Source organism: Hylobates moloch, unplaced genomic scaffold, assembly GCF_009828535.3.
Source record: "Hylobates moloch isolate HMO894 unplaced genomic scaffold, HMol_V3 SCAFFOLD_15, whole genome shotgun sequence".
Classification (NCBI taxonomy): Eukaryota; Metazoa; Chordata; class Mammalia; order Primates; family Hylobatidae; genus Hylobates; species Hylobates moloch.
Genome location: NW_026652290.1, coordinates 43,321,310 through 43,340,044, shown reverse-complemented (window position 1 = coordinate 43,340,044; position 18,735 = coordinate 43,321,310). Strand labels below are relative to the sequence as shown.

The 18,735-nt window shown below is 45.3% G+C and overlaps 1 protein-coding gene across 5 annotated transcripts in view; it reads right to left on the bottom strand.

Moving 5' to 3' along the window:
• The window catches only part of AFF3 (ALF transcription elongation factor 3), a 611,721-nt gene that overhangs the window by 48,423 nt on the left and 544,563 nt on the right, over positions 1-18,735 (bottom strand). For all 5 annotated transcript variants that reach the window (XM_058429074.1, XM_032176529.2, XM_032176532.2 and 2 more), the window contains 2 exons: positions 9,800-9,986; positions 1,603-2,697 (listed from right to left, as the gene is read on the bottom strand). In XM_058429074.1, coding sequence (XP_058285057.1) covers positions 1,603-2,697; positions 9,800-9,986 — 1,282 coding nt within the window. The remainder of the gene's footprint in view (positions 1-1,602; positions 2,698-9,799; positions 9,987-18,735) is intronic.

Genomic DNA, 18,735 nt, shown 5'->3' with positions numbered 1-18,735 from the left:
TATATTCATCGTGGCCAGGACAAGGTAACAAGCGGTACTCCTTAGTCCCCTTCTCAATCAGGGATTCGAAATAGCTGTGAAACCTGTGTCCAGTCTAACTTTTCTATTGATAGACTAGACTGCCTTCAGAAAACTGGAAAATATACAAACCTCAGACTGATTTCTTATTGCGACGCTCTGAAGCCGGACAGCCTGGGTTAATTTCTGGCTCAGCCCCTTAGGACCTATGTAACCTTGGGCAAGTTGCTTTAGGCTCTCTGAGCCTCTGTTCCCTCTCCATAAAATGGGTATGATAATAATATTTGTCTCATAAAGTTATAAGGATGAAATGATTTAACATGTATAAAGTGCCTAGAGCAGCATCTGTCATGGGGACCTATATACCTGTGAGCTGTTGTTATTGAAAACTTTGTCCTAAATTTGGAGCCATCCATGCATATTGCAATCTTGGTCTGTTACCCATTGCATTTTTCACTGTGATAAAAATTACTTTTGAAGATACAGTAACAGGAAGGGTTAAAAATCCTCAAAATTGGCTTTAATGGATGATCAAGGTATTCCTCTGCACAAAAACCTTCGAAATGGGCTACACGTTCAGTGTCTGCTGCCAGAGATGCCCCCCAGCTCTCCCTGTCCTTGCTTTTGCTGCCCTTCTCACTCCCTGGACTCATCGCTTCCATTCCTGACCCTGGACGTATTCAAATATCCCTCCTCTACAGAGCCCTGTTTTCAGGGCCCCTCCACCATGAAGCCCTCCTTGATCAATGCTAACGGAAGCAACAGCTGCTGGTTCTGATGCTGCATCAGGGTCTGCCGTATTCATTTTCACCTGCCACAACCTTGAACTTCATGAGGCCACTGGCCTCTTGGGTCAATGAGTGATCCCACCATCAATGTCACCCCATTCCTCCTGGCAAAGAGTGGGGGTGCTCATGTGTTTAGCTTTCTCACAGGCCCTGCATCCAGCTGTGTGTGCACACACTTGATAAATATTTCCTATTTTGACATGCAGTGGGACAAGGCTTAATTACCTGTAACTACAAAACAGGGATAATAGGCCGGGCATGGTGGCTCATGCCTGTAATCCCAGCATTTTGGGAGGCTGAGGCAGGCAGATCACTTGAGGTCAGGAGTTCAAGACCAGCCTGGCCAACATGGTGAAACCCTGTCTTTACTAAAAATACAAAAAAATTAGCTGGGCATGGTGGTGGACGCCTGTAATCCCAGATACTTGGGAGGCTGAGGTAGGAGAATCGCCTGAACCTGGGAGGCAGAGGTTGCAGTGAGCCGAGATTGTGCCATTGTACTCCTGCTTGGGCAACAGAGCGAGACTCCCTCTCAAAAAAAAAAAAGGGATAATAATGGTACTTCCCTCACTGAGCAGTTTTAAGGACTCAGCCAAGTTAGATGTTAAGTGCTTACAACAGTGTCTGGATATAGAAAGTACCCTAGAAGTGTGTGTTAGGTAAGGACACACAAAACTCCTGCGGCAGCCTATGGTCCCAAACAGCAGCCTATGGGTGCTCTACCCAAGTACCCACAAGTTAAGAGACAGCCCCTTCTCCTCCACATCCCCCGCACCCCAGTCAGCCCCAGGCCTACCTTGCGTTTCCTCTTGGATTTTGGCAAAGCCTTTTCTGCAGGTGTGTCCGAGGTGTGGCTGGGCGGTGCGCTCTCAGAGTCCTTGGCGGCAGGGGCACTCAAGACCCCTGGCTCCCGGGGCAGGTGTTCTGGGATCCTGGACAGGAGGGTCAGGTCGATTTTTACCCAGAGGGACCTGATCTCGTCACTGTCCTTTAGAGGGGAGAGAAGTTCGTTACGGCCAAAGGGCACCAGTGTGTAGAACTGCTCCTCCAGCTCCTTGGCGATGTCACTGGTGGTCCTGGCGTTGATGGAGCCTACAGCGGCCCTGGGACCATTGCCCCCGTTGGCAGCGGCCTCCTTCAGCCTCTGATCATTCCCGGAGGAGGCAGAGGCAGCCACGGTCTGTGCTTTGGACAGAGGGTACTCCTCCTGCTCAGACTCCAGGTCGGAGTCCGAGGAGGAGGACGAAGATGACGACTCTGTCTCAATGAACTCCTTGGATTTGGGGACGATCCTGCTCAGCCCCCGCGTGCGGCGCTTCTCGCAGGTCACAGAGGAGCGCAGCTCCTTGCGGTGGTTCGCTCTGTTGTTGCCACAGGGCCTGGTTTTGGTGGGCTCTGGGGGAACCACCACGCTCGTCCCCAGCGCGTCCGCGGCCGCGGGCTCCTCGGGCCGGTGGCAGTTGGCGCTGTCCCCGGCTGAGGTCCTCTCGGTGCGCCTGGTGGGCTTCTTGCCCCCGGACCTCCGGGCAGGCGCGGGCACGTTCTCCGCGGGCGCACAGGGCACTGCGGGTGGCGGGGCGGCTGCGCTCACCGCCACGGCCACGGCCGCAGGCGGGGACTTCTGCTTCACGCCTTTACTCCCAGGGGCCTTGTTCGCTGTCCTTGGCCTCTGCTCCTCCTTGCAAGTGCTCTTGATCTCCTTCTCTCTCAGGCTGGGCTGGCAAACGTCGGGGACTTTCCCACAGTCCTGGACGTCCTCTTTCACCGGGTTGTAGTACTGATTGCTCTCTGGCCCGTGGCTTTCATTTTGGATCAGAATAGGAGGCTTGTGGGGATTAACTTTGTTTAGCCATTTATCCAGCTGCCACTTGTTAGAGGATGCCGGTTCAGCCTGAAAGCAGAAAACCGGTGACAAACAAAACATCTTTCATTACAGGCTCACTTTAAAGGGGCCTGGCTGTTTTTATCTTGACTTACTCCTCTAAATATATGAGCAGAAAACGAATGGGATGGAAGCAAAAGGAAAATGGAAGCATTAAGTGTGTGTCGCAGCCCCATGTGGCACTCAGGATGCCTGGATGATACTGTCCTTACTGGCCCGTGGCACTAAATGTCCTTGCAGCACTTCCAAGTCTCTTTGGAAAAATAAGGAAAGCATTGTGCCTCATTAGAACCCATTTCCTAGTACTTTTGAGTGTTAGTATAAATTTTTTTTATAATTATACGTACGTATGTAAACTTGAAATGCCCCAAAACTTAGAGAATAGTTTAGAGGCCCTGAGCATAAATCACTTGTTTTTTTGGTGAGACTTAAAACTTTGTGGAGATTTGAAGAGGGGACTAAGTGGAACCTACAATCCCAAACAATTAACACATGATTTATGTGTTGAAGGCAGGTAGTCTGTAGCAATTTGGTAGTAGGAGCAATGACCTTGGGAAGATGGCTTGTTTTGCGTCCAGAACTATTTCAGAGGGATTTGTGCATCTTTGGCAGCCTGACTGGGTCAGTCTAACCTCAACCTGCTTCCATCACACTTTGCTAGAAATATTTCAGACATGGAGGTGAGATGGAACGCTTTCCTGCAAGCAGTTTTGCTAACTTACAGCAACTCATGAAAGTCATTGGTTTTGAACTGTGGCCCCACAGGTTGGCTCTGTGGTTGAGGGTGTGGGGATGGCTAGGGAATGCCCTGAAATGGATGGGAAATGTGTAGATGCATTTTGTTTCTAGAAGAGGTCTGTTGTTTTCAGTTGTGTCTCTAAGAATCCATGTCTCAGAAGAAAAAAAAATTAAGGACCAATCCAATAATTTTACAGGGAGTAAATGCTGATGTCTAAAAAAAGTCAATTTATCCAGCATTATGATAATTAAGAGAAAACAGGTGTACTGAGAAGAATAGAATTTTAGCCAGAGTATTTTCAATTTGTGACTCTAAGTGAAATGGGGAAAATATTTTGGCTAAGGTGATGTTTTTTTTCTTCCCTATGGCCTTCCACCTTTCGAATTCGTGGCATCCATTGTTTCAGGAGAGACCAGATACCAGGCTAGAGTAAGAAGACACTGCTTAGCTCCATACTTCAAGCTTGATCGGTTCAAGTCTAGAGCAAATTGAGTCTGGTGCCAGAGAAAAAACAGTTTAACATAATAAATTTGAAAAGGTTCCTTTGAAGTATCAAGGTTTGTTTTTCAACAGCGAGGCCTGTATTAAGAGCAGAACTCAGGGCCCTTGGCCTCACCCCAGGCATTGAGGATTTCAGAGGGGGAACAAGAGGGCTGTATCACAGACGCAGGGGCCCTGGCTGAGTCCGGGGCACAGCTCAGGGAAATGCGAAGCCTCTGATGGGCCACAGGGGGCTGGGGCCAAGAGGAATTGGCCACAGAGCGTGGGGATCAGGCAACCAGAGCTATGACAGGGACCATGGACATCTTGCTGGCTGCCCCAAACCAGATGGGACCAACTGCCCTTCAGGGCCGACTGGCACAGGGTGTCTGGTGACTTGGAGAAGCAAGAAAATTTCCGTGAAGGCCAGAATGAGGATGAAGGCCCCTTCCCTGAGCTGTGAGGATGCAGAAGTCCATCCTGGAGTGCAGGTGGGGAAGAGGGGACCCCCTGGCCCTGACACAGATTCTGGTCTTTGACGTGACTTTTTTCTTTGCTTGTTTTCATGGGAACCAACAGAACCAGGGGCTCCAGAGAAATATGCAAATGAGTAGAAAGACAGATCGTTTTTGTACCTCTGAGTTCTACATAAATCGTGACCTCGCTTTATTTGGCTTCTCCAGAGAAAGGGAACACGGGAAACCTATGGAACATGCCCAGTGCATGTGGCGGTGGTAGATGCCCTCCCATGGTCAGAGAAAGCAGGACAGTGGGACACGGAACAGCTTCTCGGCCAAGGGGGATCCCTCACCTCCCGTGAGATTAGCTGAGAGTGCCTGAAAGCTAATTTGGTGGCAAAAATCAATGGCTTCTAATTTTGTCTCCCCCAACCCCCATTTCTCTCATCAAGTCAGTGCCTTTCCCTGTGCCTCAGCTTCCCTAGACAAATGGGACACAGTAAATATGAATGGATGCTGAAGGGGCCTCTTGCAGAAAGGGTGCACATATTGGGAGAGGGCACACACACACATGGCAGAACACACCCCTCACGCTGGCCCCGCCACTGCGTTTCACACTAGTTCTCCCTCACTGCTACCATCCGGAGCCTTCTATAGCCCACATCTCATATATGAGAGAACATGGAAGTCTGTTTGTAGCCAAAACACAGCTGCACATGGGAAAATTCACACTGAAACTTCCTAGCAGGAGCATTAACAGAAGGGCCGAATATAATACATTTAGTACAGGCCCACTGCCTGGTATGCTTCAGGGTCATTTTTTCTGCACTTCACAGCTGAGGAAATCAGTTTGAAGTACCCACTTTCAACACATCACTAAATCATACTTTTTTTTTTTTTCTCAAGGATCTACAATAACCTCCTATTGCCTCTCAAACAAAATCCAAATTTCTAACGGGGGCGTTTAAGGGCATCCATTATCTTGCAATCATCTTTCATTGTCAGAATACCTACAGTTTAACTCCCACTTCACGTGTATTATCTCATTTAATCTTTACAGATAAGAAAGGTTATCACCTCTAACTTGTAGATGAGGCTCAGAGAGGCTAAGGGACATACCCAGAGCTGCACAGCTACCGGGCTCTACCGAGACTAACTTTGTACTCATCTAGGTTTAAAGACCAATTGTCTCCACTGCTGCATCACTGTGTCTCCCACTGTTTGGCATAGCCTCATGAAAGGGGGACCGCATTCCTTTGAGAAATGTCAGTCTTCAACCTAAAATGACAGAATTAGATCTGAATTTTGGAGAAAACACCAAGAACACTCCGAACAGTACTTGTTGCCCTCTGTTATACTCAATTGCGTTGTCTTTTGATGTTCATATTTGTTTCATGTATATATATGTCTTGTGTCTTCAAAAAAGCCAAATGCTTCTTTCAGTCGAGGGCCAGGTCTCTGTTTCTTTAGTATCCCTTGCAGCATCTATACTAGGTCAGGCAGGCAGATTGCCACGTCTCTCCTCCTAATAAGAACTCACAATGAGCTGTCACTCAAATTGTACCATTTATTCCTTTATCATCATCATTTTTTCCCCCTGACGACCTCACAGACTAGGCAGAGCAGGAATATCTGCCATTCTGGAAATGAGGCAATTGTGGCCAAGGAAGCTGCAAGGATACAGAGTTTAGTGGCAGTGAGGAGGGGAACCTCAGGCTGCAGACGCCAGGCCACTGGCACGCGGCTGGCCACAGTCTGCCCCCTGAGCCGTCCATCTGGGGTTTCTGCCCAATGTTCTGGTTTGTTTGCTGGCTCGCTGCTTTATATTTTCAGCCATGACTCTCCTCCCTAATTGATCTTCCCTCTGACTCACGCACCAGCTCTCCATCATGCACTCTGGTCCCTGCTTCATCTAAATCCTTCAAGTACCCGCTGCCATGGACCTTGTAGGCACCTAATAAATGAGAAGCTTGTTGAATCAGTAAGCAACTTGAATCACATTTCTGCTGATTTTTAAGAACGATCTAGGGCAGCATTTTCCAAAATGTGCTTTTAGCTCATCTATCCCATGAAGGAGGGTTTCCAGAGTCAAATCAATTTGAGAAATGCCACAATGGAAAACACAGTATACCTGAGCAATAGTAAGGGCTGGGTGATGATTCTGTAGGTAAAGAGGTGCGATAAACCTATTTTGTCCCAGATCTCCTCAACATTATGTATCCAGGCTTTTTTTTCCCCCACGTAATATTTATTGTACAACAAAGGCCGAGGGAGTTCTGTGTGTGGGGTCAACGTGTTAGCTGAGCAGAAAAGCAACTTTTCCTGCAAAGCTCTGGTATAAGAGGCTGTACAGTGCCCGGAAAGCAGATTGGACTCCAGTGAGAAAAAGTAGTCTGAGACCAAAGAAGCCCACATCATGCCACAGAGAGGGCCCCTCCGTGCTACGCGGGAACATGGCATTACCATACTACAGTGATTTACATGAAACAAATTGGCTCCCAACACACACAGCCAGAAAGAACATCTCCTACGCAACTCAGCTGAGCCCAGTGGGTTTTCTGAGTGCTGGGACATGGTGGGGAGAATGCAGGGCTCCTCCTACGCCCACAGCAGGATTGTTATAGCAGGGGAGTGAAGAAAAGAAGCGTTCTGGTTCAAAGTAGCACAAACTGGTCTGAGCAGCGGAATGTGAGGTGCACGGCTATGAAGAGCCTGACTGTCATATGGGGTTCAGGAAAAGGAGTCTCACTCCTGGGCCAGCTCCGCCAGACCAGGCAGCACAGCTGCGGAGGACACACAGGGTGATGTTACTTCCCGCCTTTGCCATTTGCAGTCTGCAAACTCATTTTCTTTCTAAAGGGTGTGTGTGTCTGTATTATCCTTAGGAAAAATGTTAAAACAACTTTACTTTTATTCCAACAAATACATTTCTTTCCTGCAGAAAGAACGAACGTGCAGCGTGGCTAACACATCACCTGCTGCTTCTGCAGTCCTCTGGGTAGGGAAGACAGGAATTCAAAACCACACGTGGCCTCAGGTGACTTAAACTTTTAGAACTGACTCCTTTAGGAGGCTCTTGCCCCCTCTCCTTAGCGAGGGGCCTCTGATAGCTGCTGGAAGAAATGACAAGAGCCTCTTTTCATCACCCAAGAGTTCAAGTCTTTGTAATTATCTCAGTGACATTTAGAAAGCATTTGCTTAAAGCACTTTATAACTGTACTGCTCTTTTTTTTTTCTTTCTTTTTCTTTGAGACGGAGTCTTGCTCTGTCACCCAGGCTGGAGTGCGGTGGTGTGATCTCGGCTCACTGCAACTTCCGCCTCCAGGGTTCAAGCGATTCTCCTGCCTCAGGATCCTGAGGAGCTGGGATTACAGGCATCCACCACCACACCCAGCTAATTTTTGTATTTTTAGTAGACACGTGGTTTCACCATGTTGGTCAGGCTGGTCTTGAACTCCTGACCTCATGATCCACCTGTCTTGGCCTCCCAAAGTGCTGGGATTACAGGCATGAGCTACTGTGCCCGGCCAACTGTACTGGTCTTAAACGAGGTTTCAGCCAACATGGGAGCTCTAGGACCTACATTTCAGGATGAAAATAAGACTGAACATTCATGAATTTAACCTGCAAAGCCACAAGGAGGAGCCTGGATGGGTGATCTTCACAGACACGAACAGTTGTTGGATATCCTCACTGCCTGCCCTGTCCTTGCACTGTCTCTGGGACACAGTTATTTCTTATAACTAAATATTCCAGAATTTCTCCACAAAGTATAGCACAAAGCAGGCTTTAAAGAAGCCTGCTTAACTCTTCTGCTTTATTTAACTCCTGTATTTTTTTCATTTCGAATTATCCCCATTAGAGTGTCAGCTCTATGAAGATAGGGACATTTTCTGTCATATAATTGCGTATTCCAGGGCCAAGTACTGTGTGACTGATGCTCAGTAAATATTTGTTGAATGAATTCTGAATGAGTAAATGAATGAATGAATGAATGAGTAAATGAAATTATGCTGAAGGAATAATAATTTAGTTTCTGGGAAAAGCCAGGGTTATGTTACCATAAGGCTTTCATAGGTTAATGTTGCTAAGAGCCTTCCCCTTACACAGAGATAGATAGATGGATAAATAGATGCACAGATATAGATGGACAGATGGAGAGGCAGAGACTGAACCTCATGGGAAGGAGAGCGTGGAGAGATGGCTTGGTTCAGGATGAATGAAGAGTCCTGAGCCAGGGCAGAAAGGTGCTGAGGAGAAAATGAGGAGTGTGGGGAAACAAAATATCCTTGATTTCACAGTGCTCCTGCAAAAAGCCTTAGCCTCCTGAAAGAAGTAGGGAGGGGAAAAACCTGAAGGAACTGAAGAGCCACTCTGTGAACCTGAGATGGAAACACCACTGCTTTCAGGTGTGATAACATCTAAGGCACTGCTATAAAAGCTGGACACGGGGGTGCTAATCGGGCCCATTAAGGTGCTCCCCTCCCACTGCGATGGTTTGTAGAAGTGGGTTTAGTGGGTTTAGTTCCATTTCAGAGCCTATTTAGGAATATGGCCCCCCGAATGGTACAGAGGGTTGTAAGTAAAAAATTAAACCTGACAATCATTAGTCATGTCAAATGTTTACACACTCAAGAAGAAACTCTATTTTATTCCTTGTTTAGATATTAGAGTCTACCCTTAGAGCTCTGCAGCCTGGGAAAGTTTCTCTCAGCCCTCTCCCAAGAATCTTCATGCTCTGAATTACTATTTAATTTTCCCCTTTCTACTTTAAAGTAGAAATAGCAATGGTTTTTATTGGTACCTTCTAATGTTTTCACAGGAGGCGCGTAAATCTTCTACATAGATACTCATCACAGCTATAAAAGGTTTCATCATTTTTTGTAGGGTGATGCTAATTTTTCTTTTTCTATTTTCACAAAGAAAACACAGTTAAGAAGGTTTTATTAATATTTATAGCCCTTGTTCTTCTGATCTGTGACAAACCACAAAAAGGTAAGAATCTGACCATGCCCAATCCATAAAACCCCTTTCCCTGTGATTTACGGGTGGTCACACTTCCCAGGTGGTGAGTGGCCCTATCCAGCGACTGCCCTGGCTGACCCCGAGGGAGACCTGAGCCATAGGTTATTTCCTGTCAGTGATGTTTATAGCATACTTGGAAATTTCTGGAAGTCAAGAGAGAATTTGGGGGCAATGAAACTTGATGTTTCTGTACTTGAAAGGAAGCTGTGTAATTAAGAGACTGTGAGGAGGGGACAGCGTGGGGAAAATGTGGAGCGCGAAACCCATAGCCTCCTCCTGTTCATCACCTGGCTTGGGGTCTGCAGGAGGGAGGAGACCTGCAGCAATGTGACAGTGGCAATGCCCGGACTTGCTATCTTCATAGAGACAGAAGTAGGCAGAGGAGAGGCCTGAGCCAGGCAGTGCTTACCTCGGGGCTGGAGAAGTGGGGGGGCTTGCTGCCCTCACTCTCGCTGGAGCTGCTCTCGGTCTCCGAGTCAGATCCGGAGCTGCTCTCTGAGTCGCTGGAGGAGCTGCTGCTGCCGCTGCTGCTGCTGCTGCTGCTGCCCTTGCTGGAAGGCACCGAGGTTCTGCAGTTGGGCTGCTGGACCACGGCGCTGCCAGCCCGCGAGGCCCCCGGGAAGGAGAGGGAAGGAAAGCCAAGTGAGCAAACAGGAAAACACCACCAAGCTGTCATGCACCCCAAAGAGGGAGGAGGCACGCAGCCTACACATCCGTCAACCATGACCTGGAACTCAAAGAGCGGGCGTCGAGGTCAAAGTCATCCTAAAGGTTAAAGCAACTCATATACAGAAATAAAATCGGGAGTGAAGTTGGTGCCCCTTGGTAGTCGGGCACTGGTTATTCGTGTGGCCATTTTGGAAGGGAAGGTGGTATAACATCCAAATGGCTGTTTCTATTTTGCTGCTGTTCTGGGAATGGCTTTTCAAATGCATCCCCAAATCCAATCATCAACAAAAATGGAAGAAAATCCAAAAAGCTTGAACTATTTTGCAAAGCATGAAAATGACTGCTTTATTTTAGCCCTAGAGGAAAATGCAGCATGATGGCAGGGATTAGCCAGAGGGCTATCAGGAAGCGCACGGCGTTCTGCTCTGAGCTTTCATGGCCAGCCGGAAGGTTCCAGAGACCAAGGGACTGTCCAAGTTCATGTCTTGCTTCCTCCCTTTTCCCACCTGTAGTTGAGTGCTGTAGCGATTACACGTGCTGGGATGTTGTTATAAACTGTAACCTTCCTTGAGCCCTTTCCTAGAGAACTGAAGATCCCTCACTGACACACTTTCATATATTCTGGACTTTAAAATTCAATCCCGGTGCTGTGGCTTATAGGAACTGCATTTCACATTTATACTTGATGTTTATATCCATGCTGAAATTTGCCAGAAAGTCATTACATACTCAAAGATAACAAGAAAAATTGACTGATGCTTTCCAATAGTAATTAATTAACCATAAAAATTCAAATAGCATACATCCACCCAGAAAGTGTTTGAGCAATAAAGAAAATTTCAGTACTCACATAATATTCAACATCTTCAAAGTCTTTTATTAACAAAATTGAAACACACCATAATGTGTTCTTTTGAGGTCAAGCTCTAAATACCAAAAATGCCGGTCACTCTTGGATGTTGAGTCAGCAAACTGCTTCCAACTGTGACCAGTGCTTTTATAGGACCGAGCATCAGTGAAGGCCAGGGGCCAGGGAGCTTATGGCGGTTTTACGGTCTCAAGTACAAAGCAGCCTGGACATGGTAAAGGACTCCTTTCACCCATCCCTTAAATCTTTGATATGTGCTTTGCCCAAAGAGGACTTTCATAAATCCTGGGTATGGGGGTGGGGATGGAGGTAATACTCATTGGAGCTTTGTTTCTATAAAAACCACCAGACAAGCAACTATCTTGCAGGAGATCTAAAAATAAAAGCACCTCTTGGAATGGCAGGGTTAGGGGAACCAGAGTTTGAACATAACTTTCCCTAGTGGGGTTTTCATTTCTTCCACCAATGTCACGGTCCATACTGATTGTCTGACAAAATTCTTCAGCATCAGACAACATCTGCATGTTCATGCCTTGCCTGAGCTGCAGCGATTTCTTTTCCAGCCTGTTATTTGTGTCTAGAATTGAGTGAGGAATCCTGGATCTTAAGACAGAGTAGGGCAAGGGACAGTCAGAGCTCAGGGGCTGTAATATTTCTTTCCTTCCTTATGAACAAAAATCTGTCTTTCCTGTTGGCTGAATCGAGATGGTTACTATCAATAGAATCATAAAAAAAAGATGATTGAATTCTGACTGAACATGAACATCTGGGATCCATGTTAATCGTTTGTAGAACCTGACAGAAATGAGCAATGGGGAAAGGATTCCCTATTTAATAAACGGTGCTGGGAGAACTGGCTAGCCATATGCAGAAGACTGACACTGGACCCCTTCCTTACACCATATACAAAAATCAACTCAAGATAGATTAAAGACTTAAATTTACAAACTAAAACTATAAAACCCTTGGAAGACAACCTAGGCAATACCATTCAGGATACATGAATGGGCAAAGATTTCATGACAAAGACGTCAAAAGCAATTGCAACAAAAGCAAAAATCAACAAATGACATCTAATTAAACTAAAGAGCTTCTGCAAAGCAAAAGAAACTATCAACAGAGTAAACAGACAACCTACAGAATGGGAGAAAATTTTTGCAAACTATGCATTTGACAAAGCTCTAATATCCAGCGTTTATAAGGAACTTAAACAAATTTACAAGAAAAAACAACCCCATTAAAAAGTGGGAAAAGGACACGAACAAACACTTTTCAAAAGAAGACATACATGTGGCCAAAAAGCATATGGAAAAAAGCTCAATATCACTGCTCATCAGAGAAATGCAAATCAAAACTACACTGAGATACCATCTCACACCAGTCAGACTGGCTATTACGTAAAAGTCCAAAAATCATAGGTGTTGGCGAGGTTGTGGAGAAAAAGGAACCCTTATACACTGCTGGTAGAAGTGTAAATTAGTTCAACCATTGTGGAAGACAGTGTGGCGATTCCTCAAAGACCTAAAGATAGAAATATCACTCAACCCAGCAATCCCATTACTGGGTATATACCCAAAGGAATATAGATCATTCTATCATAAAGACACATGCACACATATGTTCACTGCAACACTATTCACAATAGCAAAAACACAGAATTAACTCAAATGCCCATCAATGACAGACTGCATAAAGAAAATGTGGTACACATATACCATGAAATACAATGCAACCATTAAAAAAAAAAAAGATTGGCCGGGCATGGTGGCTCAAGCCTGTAATCCCAGCACTTTGGGAGGCCGAGGCAGGTGGATCATGTGGTCAGGAAATCGAGACCATCTTGGCTAACATGGTGAAACCCCGTCTCTACTAAAAAATACAGAAAAATTAGCTGGGCATGGTGGCAGGTGCCTGTAGTCCCGGCTACTCGGGAGGCTGAGGCAGGAGAATGGCGTGAACCCCAGAGGTGGAGCTTGCAGTGAGCTGAGATCGTGCCACTGCACTCCAGCCTGGGCGACAGAGCGAGACACTGTCTCAAAAAAAAAAAAAAAAAAAAAAAAAAGATTATGTCCTTTGCAGGGACATGGATGGAGCTGGAGGCCATTATCCTTACTAAACTAACGCAGGAACAGAAAAACAAATACCACGTGTTCTCACTTATAAGTGGGAGTTACATGATGAGAACGCATGGACACTGAGAAGGGAACCACACACACTGGGGCCTATTGGAGGATGGAGGATGGGAGGAGGGAGAGGGTCGGGAAAAATAACTAATGGGCTACAGGCTTAATACCTGAGTGATGAAATAATCTGTACAACAAACCCCCATGACACACGTTTACCTATGGAACAAACCTGCACATCCTACACATGTGCCCCTTAACTGAAAAAAATAGTTTTTTGGTAGGTCCCAAAACACCCAAAACACTGGGGGAAACACACAAAAATAAACAAAAAAGCAAAATAATACATGGCTCAAAAGCTTCCTTGTTAGAAGGATGGGGTTGGGGGACATAGATGTGGAGGAAAGATATGTGTTTCTCTGTCACCCTCTGGAGTGACATCTGCCAAAGATTAGCAAATGAAGATGAATAAAGAACATTCTGACTGGTGATCAAAGCCATTGGACATCATAGAAAACCAATCAGTACATTCTATCTGCTTTCACTCAACAAAAAACATACGATGCTGGTTCTGTATGCTCTGGGCTTTGTGTGTACAGCAGAGGCAGCAAAGTGCGTGGGATTCCTTGTGGCTTGCACCACAAAGTGACTGTCTTTTGAAAAGGGGCACTTTAATTTCTGGGAAAGCACCCATTCAACAGTTACCATGCTGCCTGCCTCTAATGGCTGCGGTCCTGAAGTGATGAGGCACACTAGCCCAAGGAGGCAGCATCTCCGATCTGAATTATATTGGCAGAAAAACCTTATACTTTAATGTTTTCCTTTCTTAAATTATGAAATTCACTTAAAATGACAGTTTTACTGGCCTATTATTTGTTTTTAAAACAGCTGAGAGAGCCAAGAGTTTAGGTTTTTCTTCATACTTTACTTGTAAGGGTTGTGAAATTTATGATGTCTGGATTAAATACATTCATGTTTCAATGGTCCCAGTAGAGTATGTATTATATCTAGAAACAATCATAGCAAAGATGGGGGCAGACTTTCCTGGAGGGGCGCTGGTAGCTCCAGTTGTGGGATCAAGATCACTCTCCCCACTTCCACAAAGGCAGCTCCTCTAACCCATCCTTGCATGGGGCCTTGGGGTCAGCTGACCATTCTGGCCTCAGTGTAGTGACTGCTCCCACCACAGGTGCTTGCAGCTGCTTTACCCATCGTGGGGCAGCTGCGGCAGTGAGGGTGGCAGAGCCAAGATGAGGAAGCCAGGAATGGCCTTCCTTGCAGATGAGTACTAGTGAAAGGATGGACTCGGCTAAGCCACATATACACACATACACATATGTCTATAGAATTTGTTGCTGCCCAGGCTGGAGTGCAGTAGTGATCATAGCTCACTGCAGCCTCAAACTCCTGGGCTCAAGCAATCGTCCCTCCTCAGCCTCCGAAGTAGTTGGAACTACCAGCATGTACCACCATACCCGGCTAATTTTTGTATTTTTTTTTTTTTTATAAAGACAGGGTCTTTCTATGTTGTCTAGGCTAGTCTTGAACTCCTGGCTTCAAGCAATCCTTCCACCTCAGCCTCCCAAAGTGCTGGGATTACAGGTATGAGCCACTGCACCTAGCCTAGGCTTTATATATTTGAAATTGCAAACCGAAAATTTTGGTGTGCCGACTGGTTGTCATGTTTACATACCAAAGATGCTTAAAAAAATTAACTTAAGCCTGGGCAGCATAGTGAGACCCTGTCTCTAACAAAAAACCCCCAAAAAACAAATCAGCTGGGTGTGCTGGCATGTGCCTGTGGTCCCAGCTACTCAGGAGGATTACTTGAGCCTGGGAGGTCGAGGCTGCAGTAAACCATGATTGTGCCACTGCACCCCAGTCTGGGTGACAGCAAGGCCCTGTCAAAAAAAAAAAATAGTACAGTAGATTTTTTCCTGAAATGATAACATGGATTGGTTGACATGATGACACAAGCTTGGACAATTTTTAGCATGCTACCTACCAAGTTCTTGGACCCAGTGCCATCTCATGAACATGGTGCCATTTGACAGCAGCCATAAAACATTATTGAGATCATGGAATAAAAGTCTTTGTGTCACCAAAGCTCAGCACACTGCCTGGCACATAATAGGTGTTCATGTGTGATTACTAAATGAAAAAGTAAAGAGAAAAAACCCATCACTGGGTTAATGAGTTTTTTTTAAAAAAGAGATTGAATCTTTCGAAAAGGTTATAATGTCACCTTTCCAATTAAAAAATATTTAAGAGTACTTCAGGCCGGGCACGGTGGCTCACGCCTGTAATCCCAGCACTTTGGGACGCTGAGGCGGGAGGATCACGAAGTCAGGAGATAGAGACCATCCTGGCTAACACGGTGAAACCCCATCTCTACTAAAAATACAAAAAATTAGCCGGGCGTAGTGGCGGGCGCCTGTAGTCCCAGCTACTCAGGAGGCTGAGGCAGGACAGTGGCATGAACCCAGGAGGTGGAGCTTGCAGTGAGCCGAGACTGCGCCACTGCACTCCAGCCTGGGCGACAGAGCAAGACTCCATCTCACAAAAAAAAAAAAAAAAGGGTACTTCAGCAACCTTTAAGACAGACTTCTTCCTTTCTGAGAATATTTCTTTAAATGTACTCTAAGTTTCATCTGCTATAATTTAAGCACAGTTCCCTCTTGGGTGGTTTGTTTACTTTTTGCATTTTGATTTCATGAAATGTTTGGCTGGTTTTGTGAGTGGTCAGAGCCAAATACACCTTTGAGAGAGGTCCAGCTTTCTCTAAATTATCTGCTTGGTGTGTTTCTTCCTATGGCTGCGATGACACCTTCCTTTTGGAATCTGGCCTTGGCTAAGTCTGAATGCAGATCGTAAAAGAAAAGACCTGGAGGCTGGGTGCAGTGGCTCACGCCTGTAATCCCAGCACTTTGGAAGGCTGAGGCGGGCAGATCACCAGGTCAAGAGTTTGAGACCAGCCCGGCCAACATAGTAAAACCCCGTCTCTACTAAAAACACAAAAAACTAGCTGGGTGTGGTGGTGGGCGCCTGTAATCCCAGCAACTTGGGAGGCTGAGGCAGGAGATTGCTTGAACCTGGGAGGCAGAGGTTACAGTGAGCCGAGATTGTGCCACTGCACTCCAGCCCGGGCGACAATGTGAGACTGTCTCAAAAAAAAAAAAAAAAAAAAGACCTGGAACCAAAATGACAAAATCTTGGATCTCACAGTCAAGGGTGCTCCTGCCTGCCAAGTGTATTGTGGGGCCTGAATACATATCCAAAATTGTCCACACACTTTTAACTGACAAGTAACTTAGAGAGAGGCTCTGTGCCTGGTTGGTGCTGTGTGGACAGCTGTGGTGCCCACATCGTACCACACATGCTGTGGGCACTCCACTGGGATTGACTGAATAATAATGTTTGCTCCTCCTCATTCAACACTCTGTGAGAACACATGCTTGATATCCAAACCGTAACCAGTGTCCTGGCAACAGTATTCCTTTGTTAATAGCATCACTATTGATATTAATTCATCTAAAACCATACCACATGATAAGTAAAAAAAAAAAGCAGGGTTGAGGAGGTTTGCTGTTGCTAAGAATTATCATCCAAAAAAAAACCCAACTGGCAGGACTGTTGCTTCTATCCTGAAATGTAACTGTTTGTTCTGCAACACTTCCAAGAATGATTTCTCTATAAAACTCGGCCTTTGAAGCTCTTCAAGGTCTGGTCTCAATCAGATTTCCAGCTTCACCTCAATGGGTCTATCCCTAAACCTTGGCATTAATACATTTCTCAGCATCTGGACAGGCTGGGTCTGTTTCAAGCAGGTGCCCTTGCATATGCTATTTTCTGTGCCAGAAAGTCCTTTCTCTCTTTTTCCTTTGAGCTACTGTTACCTCCTACTCCTTCTGCAGGACTGAGTGGCTATGTTTCCCTACTCTGTAAAGGTTTTCCCAGCTCCCCCAGGCATCAATGATGTTTCCTCCCCCGAGTCCCTCTAGCACACTGCCCACTTCTCTATTGCAGCCCTTACCACGTTAAGGATTGGAATCATCTAATTTATCCGTGCAATGTATTTTTTTTCTGTTCCCTTGGGAGTATGTAGGAGTTTTTAAAACTGGTAATTTTAGAATGCTATCATTTACATATGTATCAGGTTGAAAATTGAGAACCCACAGGGGCCACGCAAGTAGCATCCATGAGTGAAGTGTTCAGGTATAAGCAAAACAAATGTGTAACATTATAAATGGCAGTAGACCCTCAGCTCCCCAGTCGGGGGGGAAGGAACTAAACTGGAGAATCCCACTAGGTCAAATGCTGCTTCTCCAGGCCAGCCTATCTCTGTACCTGGAAACAAGAGCTCATTATTACCAAATCTTTTGATTTTTTCACATGAAGCCCCAAATCCTTATGTTTATATCAAATCTCCGATTTTAAAATGCTGGTAACTAATTTGAAAAGTTTTAACAATGAAAAGTTTCATTGTATTTTAGCAATGAAACACATCTGTGGGTAAGAAGAGGCCTGTGGGGCACCATTCTGAGACCTCTGATCTATGCCCCATTATTACACGTTTTGAGATGGCTCAATATAAAATAGAAAAATATACAGACCACAACCAGGAGAAGTTTTACCCACTCAGGAATTTAGACTAGCAGGGCCAGGGACAAACAAGGGGTGAACCAAATACTCTCACTTCCTCAGGCTACCTTTTTTTTTCTTAAAGTGAAAGCAAGTTTATTAAGAAAGGAAAGGAATAAAAGAATGGCTACTCCATAGACAGAGCAGTTACCAAACACCATTTTGTATTTTTTTCTTTATTTTTTTAACCTTAGGATTTTATTTTTTTTTAAATTTTTTATTTCCATAGGTTTTGGGGGGGAACAGGTGGCATTTGGTTACATGAATAAGTTCTTTAGCATTGATTTATGAGATTTTGGTGCACCCATCACCCTAGCAGCATACACTGAGCCCAATTTGTAGTCTTTGCTCCCTCACTCCCCTCCCACCTTTCCCCCGAATCCCCAAAGTCCACTGTATCATTCTTATGCCTTTGCATCCTCATAGCTTAGCTCCCACTTAGGAGTGAGAACAGATGACGTTTGATTTTCCATTCCTGAGTCTTCACTTAGAATAATAGTTTCCAGACCCATCCAGGTTGCTGCAAATGCCATTAATTCATTCCTTTTCATGACTGAATAGTATTCCATGGTATATATATATATATATATATACCACATTTTCTTTATCCACTTGTTGATTGATGGATCAGTCCACTTATTTAAAAAATTCTATTTTGAAATAAATACAGATTCACTGGAAGTTGCAAGAAAAATAGTACAGAGATTGTTCATGTGCCCCTCACCCAGTTACTCTCAAGGTTAAATCTTATGTAATTATAGTACAATATCAAAACCAGAAAACTGACAATGGCACAATACATAGTTCCTTGTAATTTTATCACATGTATAGATTGTCAGGCCTCTGAGCCCAAGCCTGCATGTATACATCTAGATGGCCTGAGGCAATCACAAACTACAAAGAAATGAAACAGCCAGCTCCTGTCTTAACTGATTGACCAACCTTACAACATTCCATGATGACTTGTTCCTGCCCTGCCCCAACTGATTGATCGATCGACCTCGTGACATTCTTCTTCTGGACAATGAGTCCTATCATCTCCCC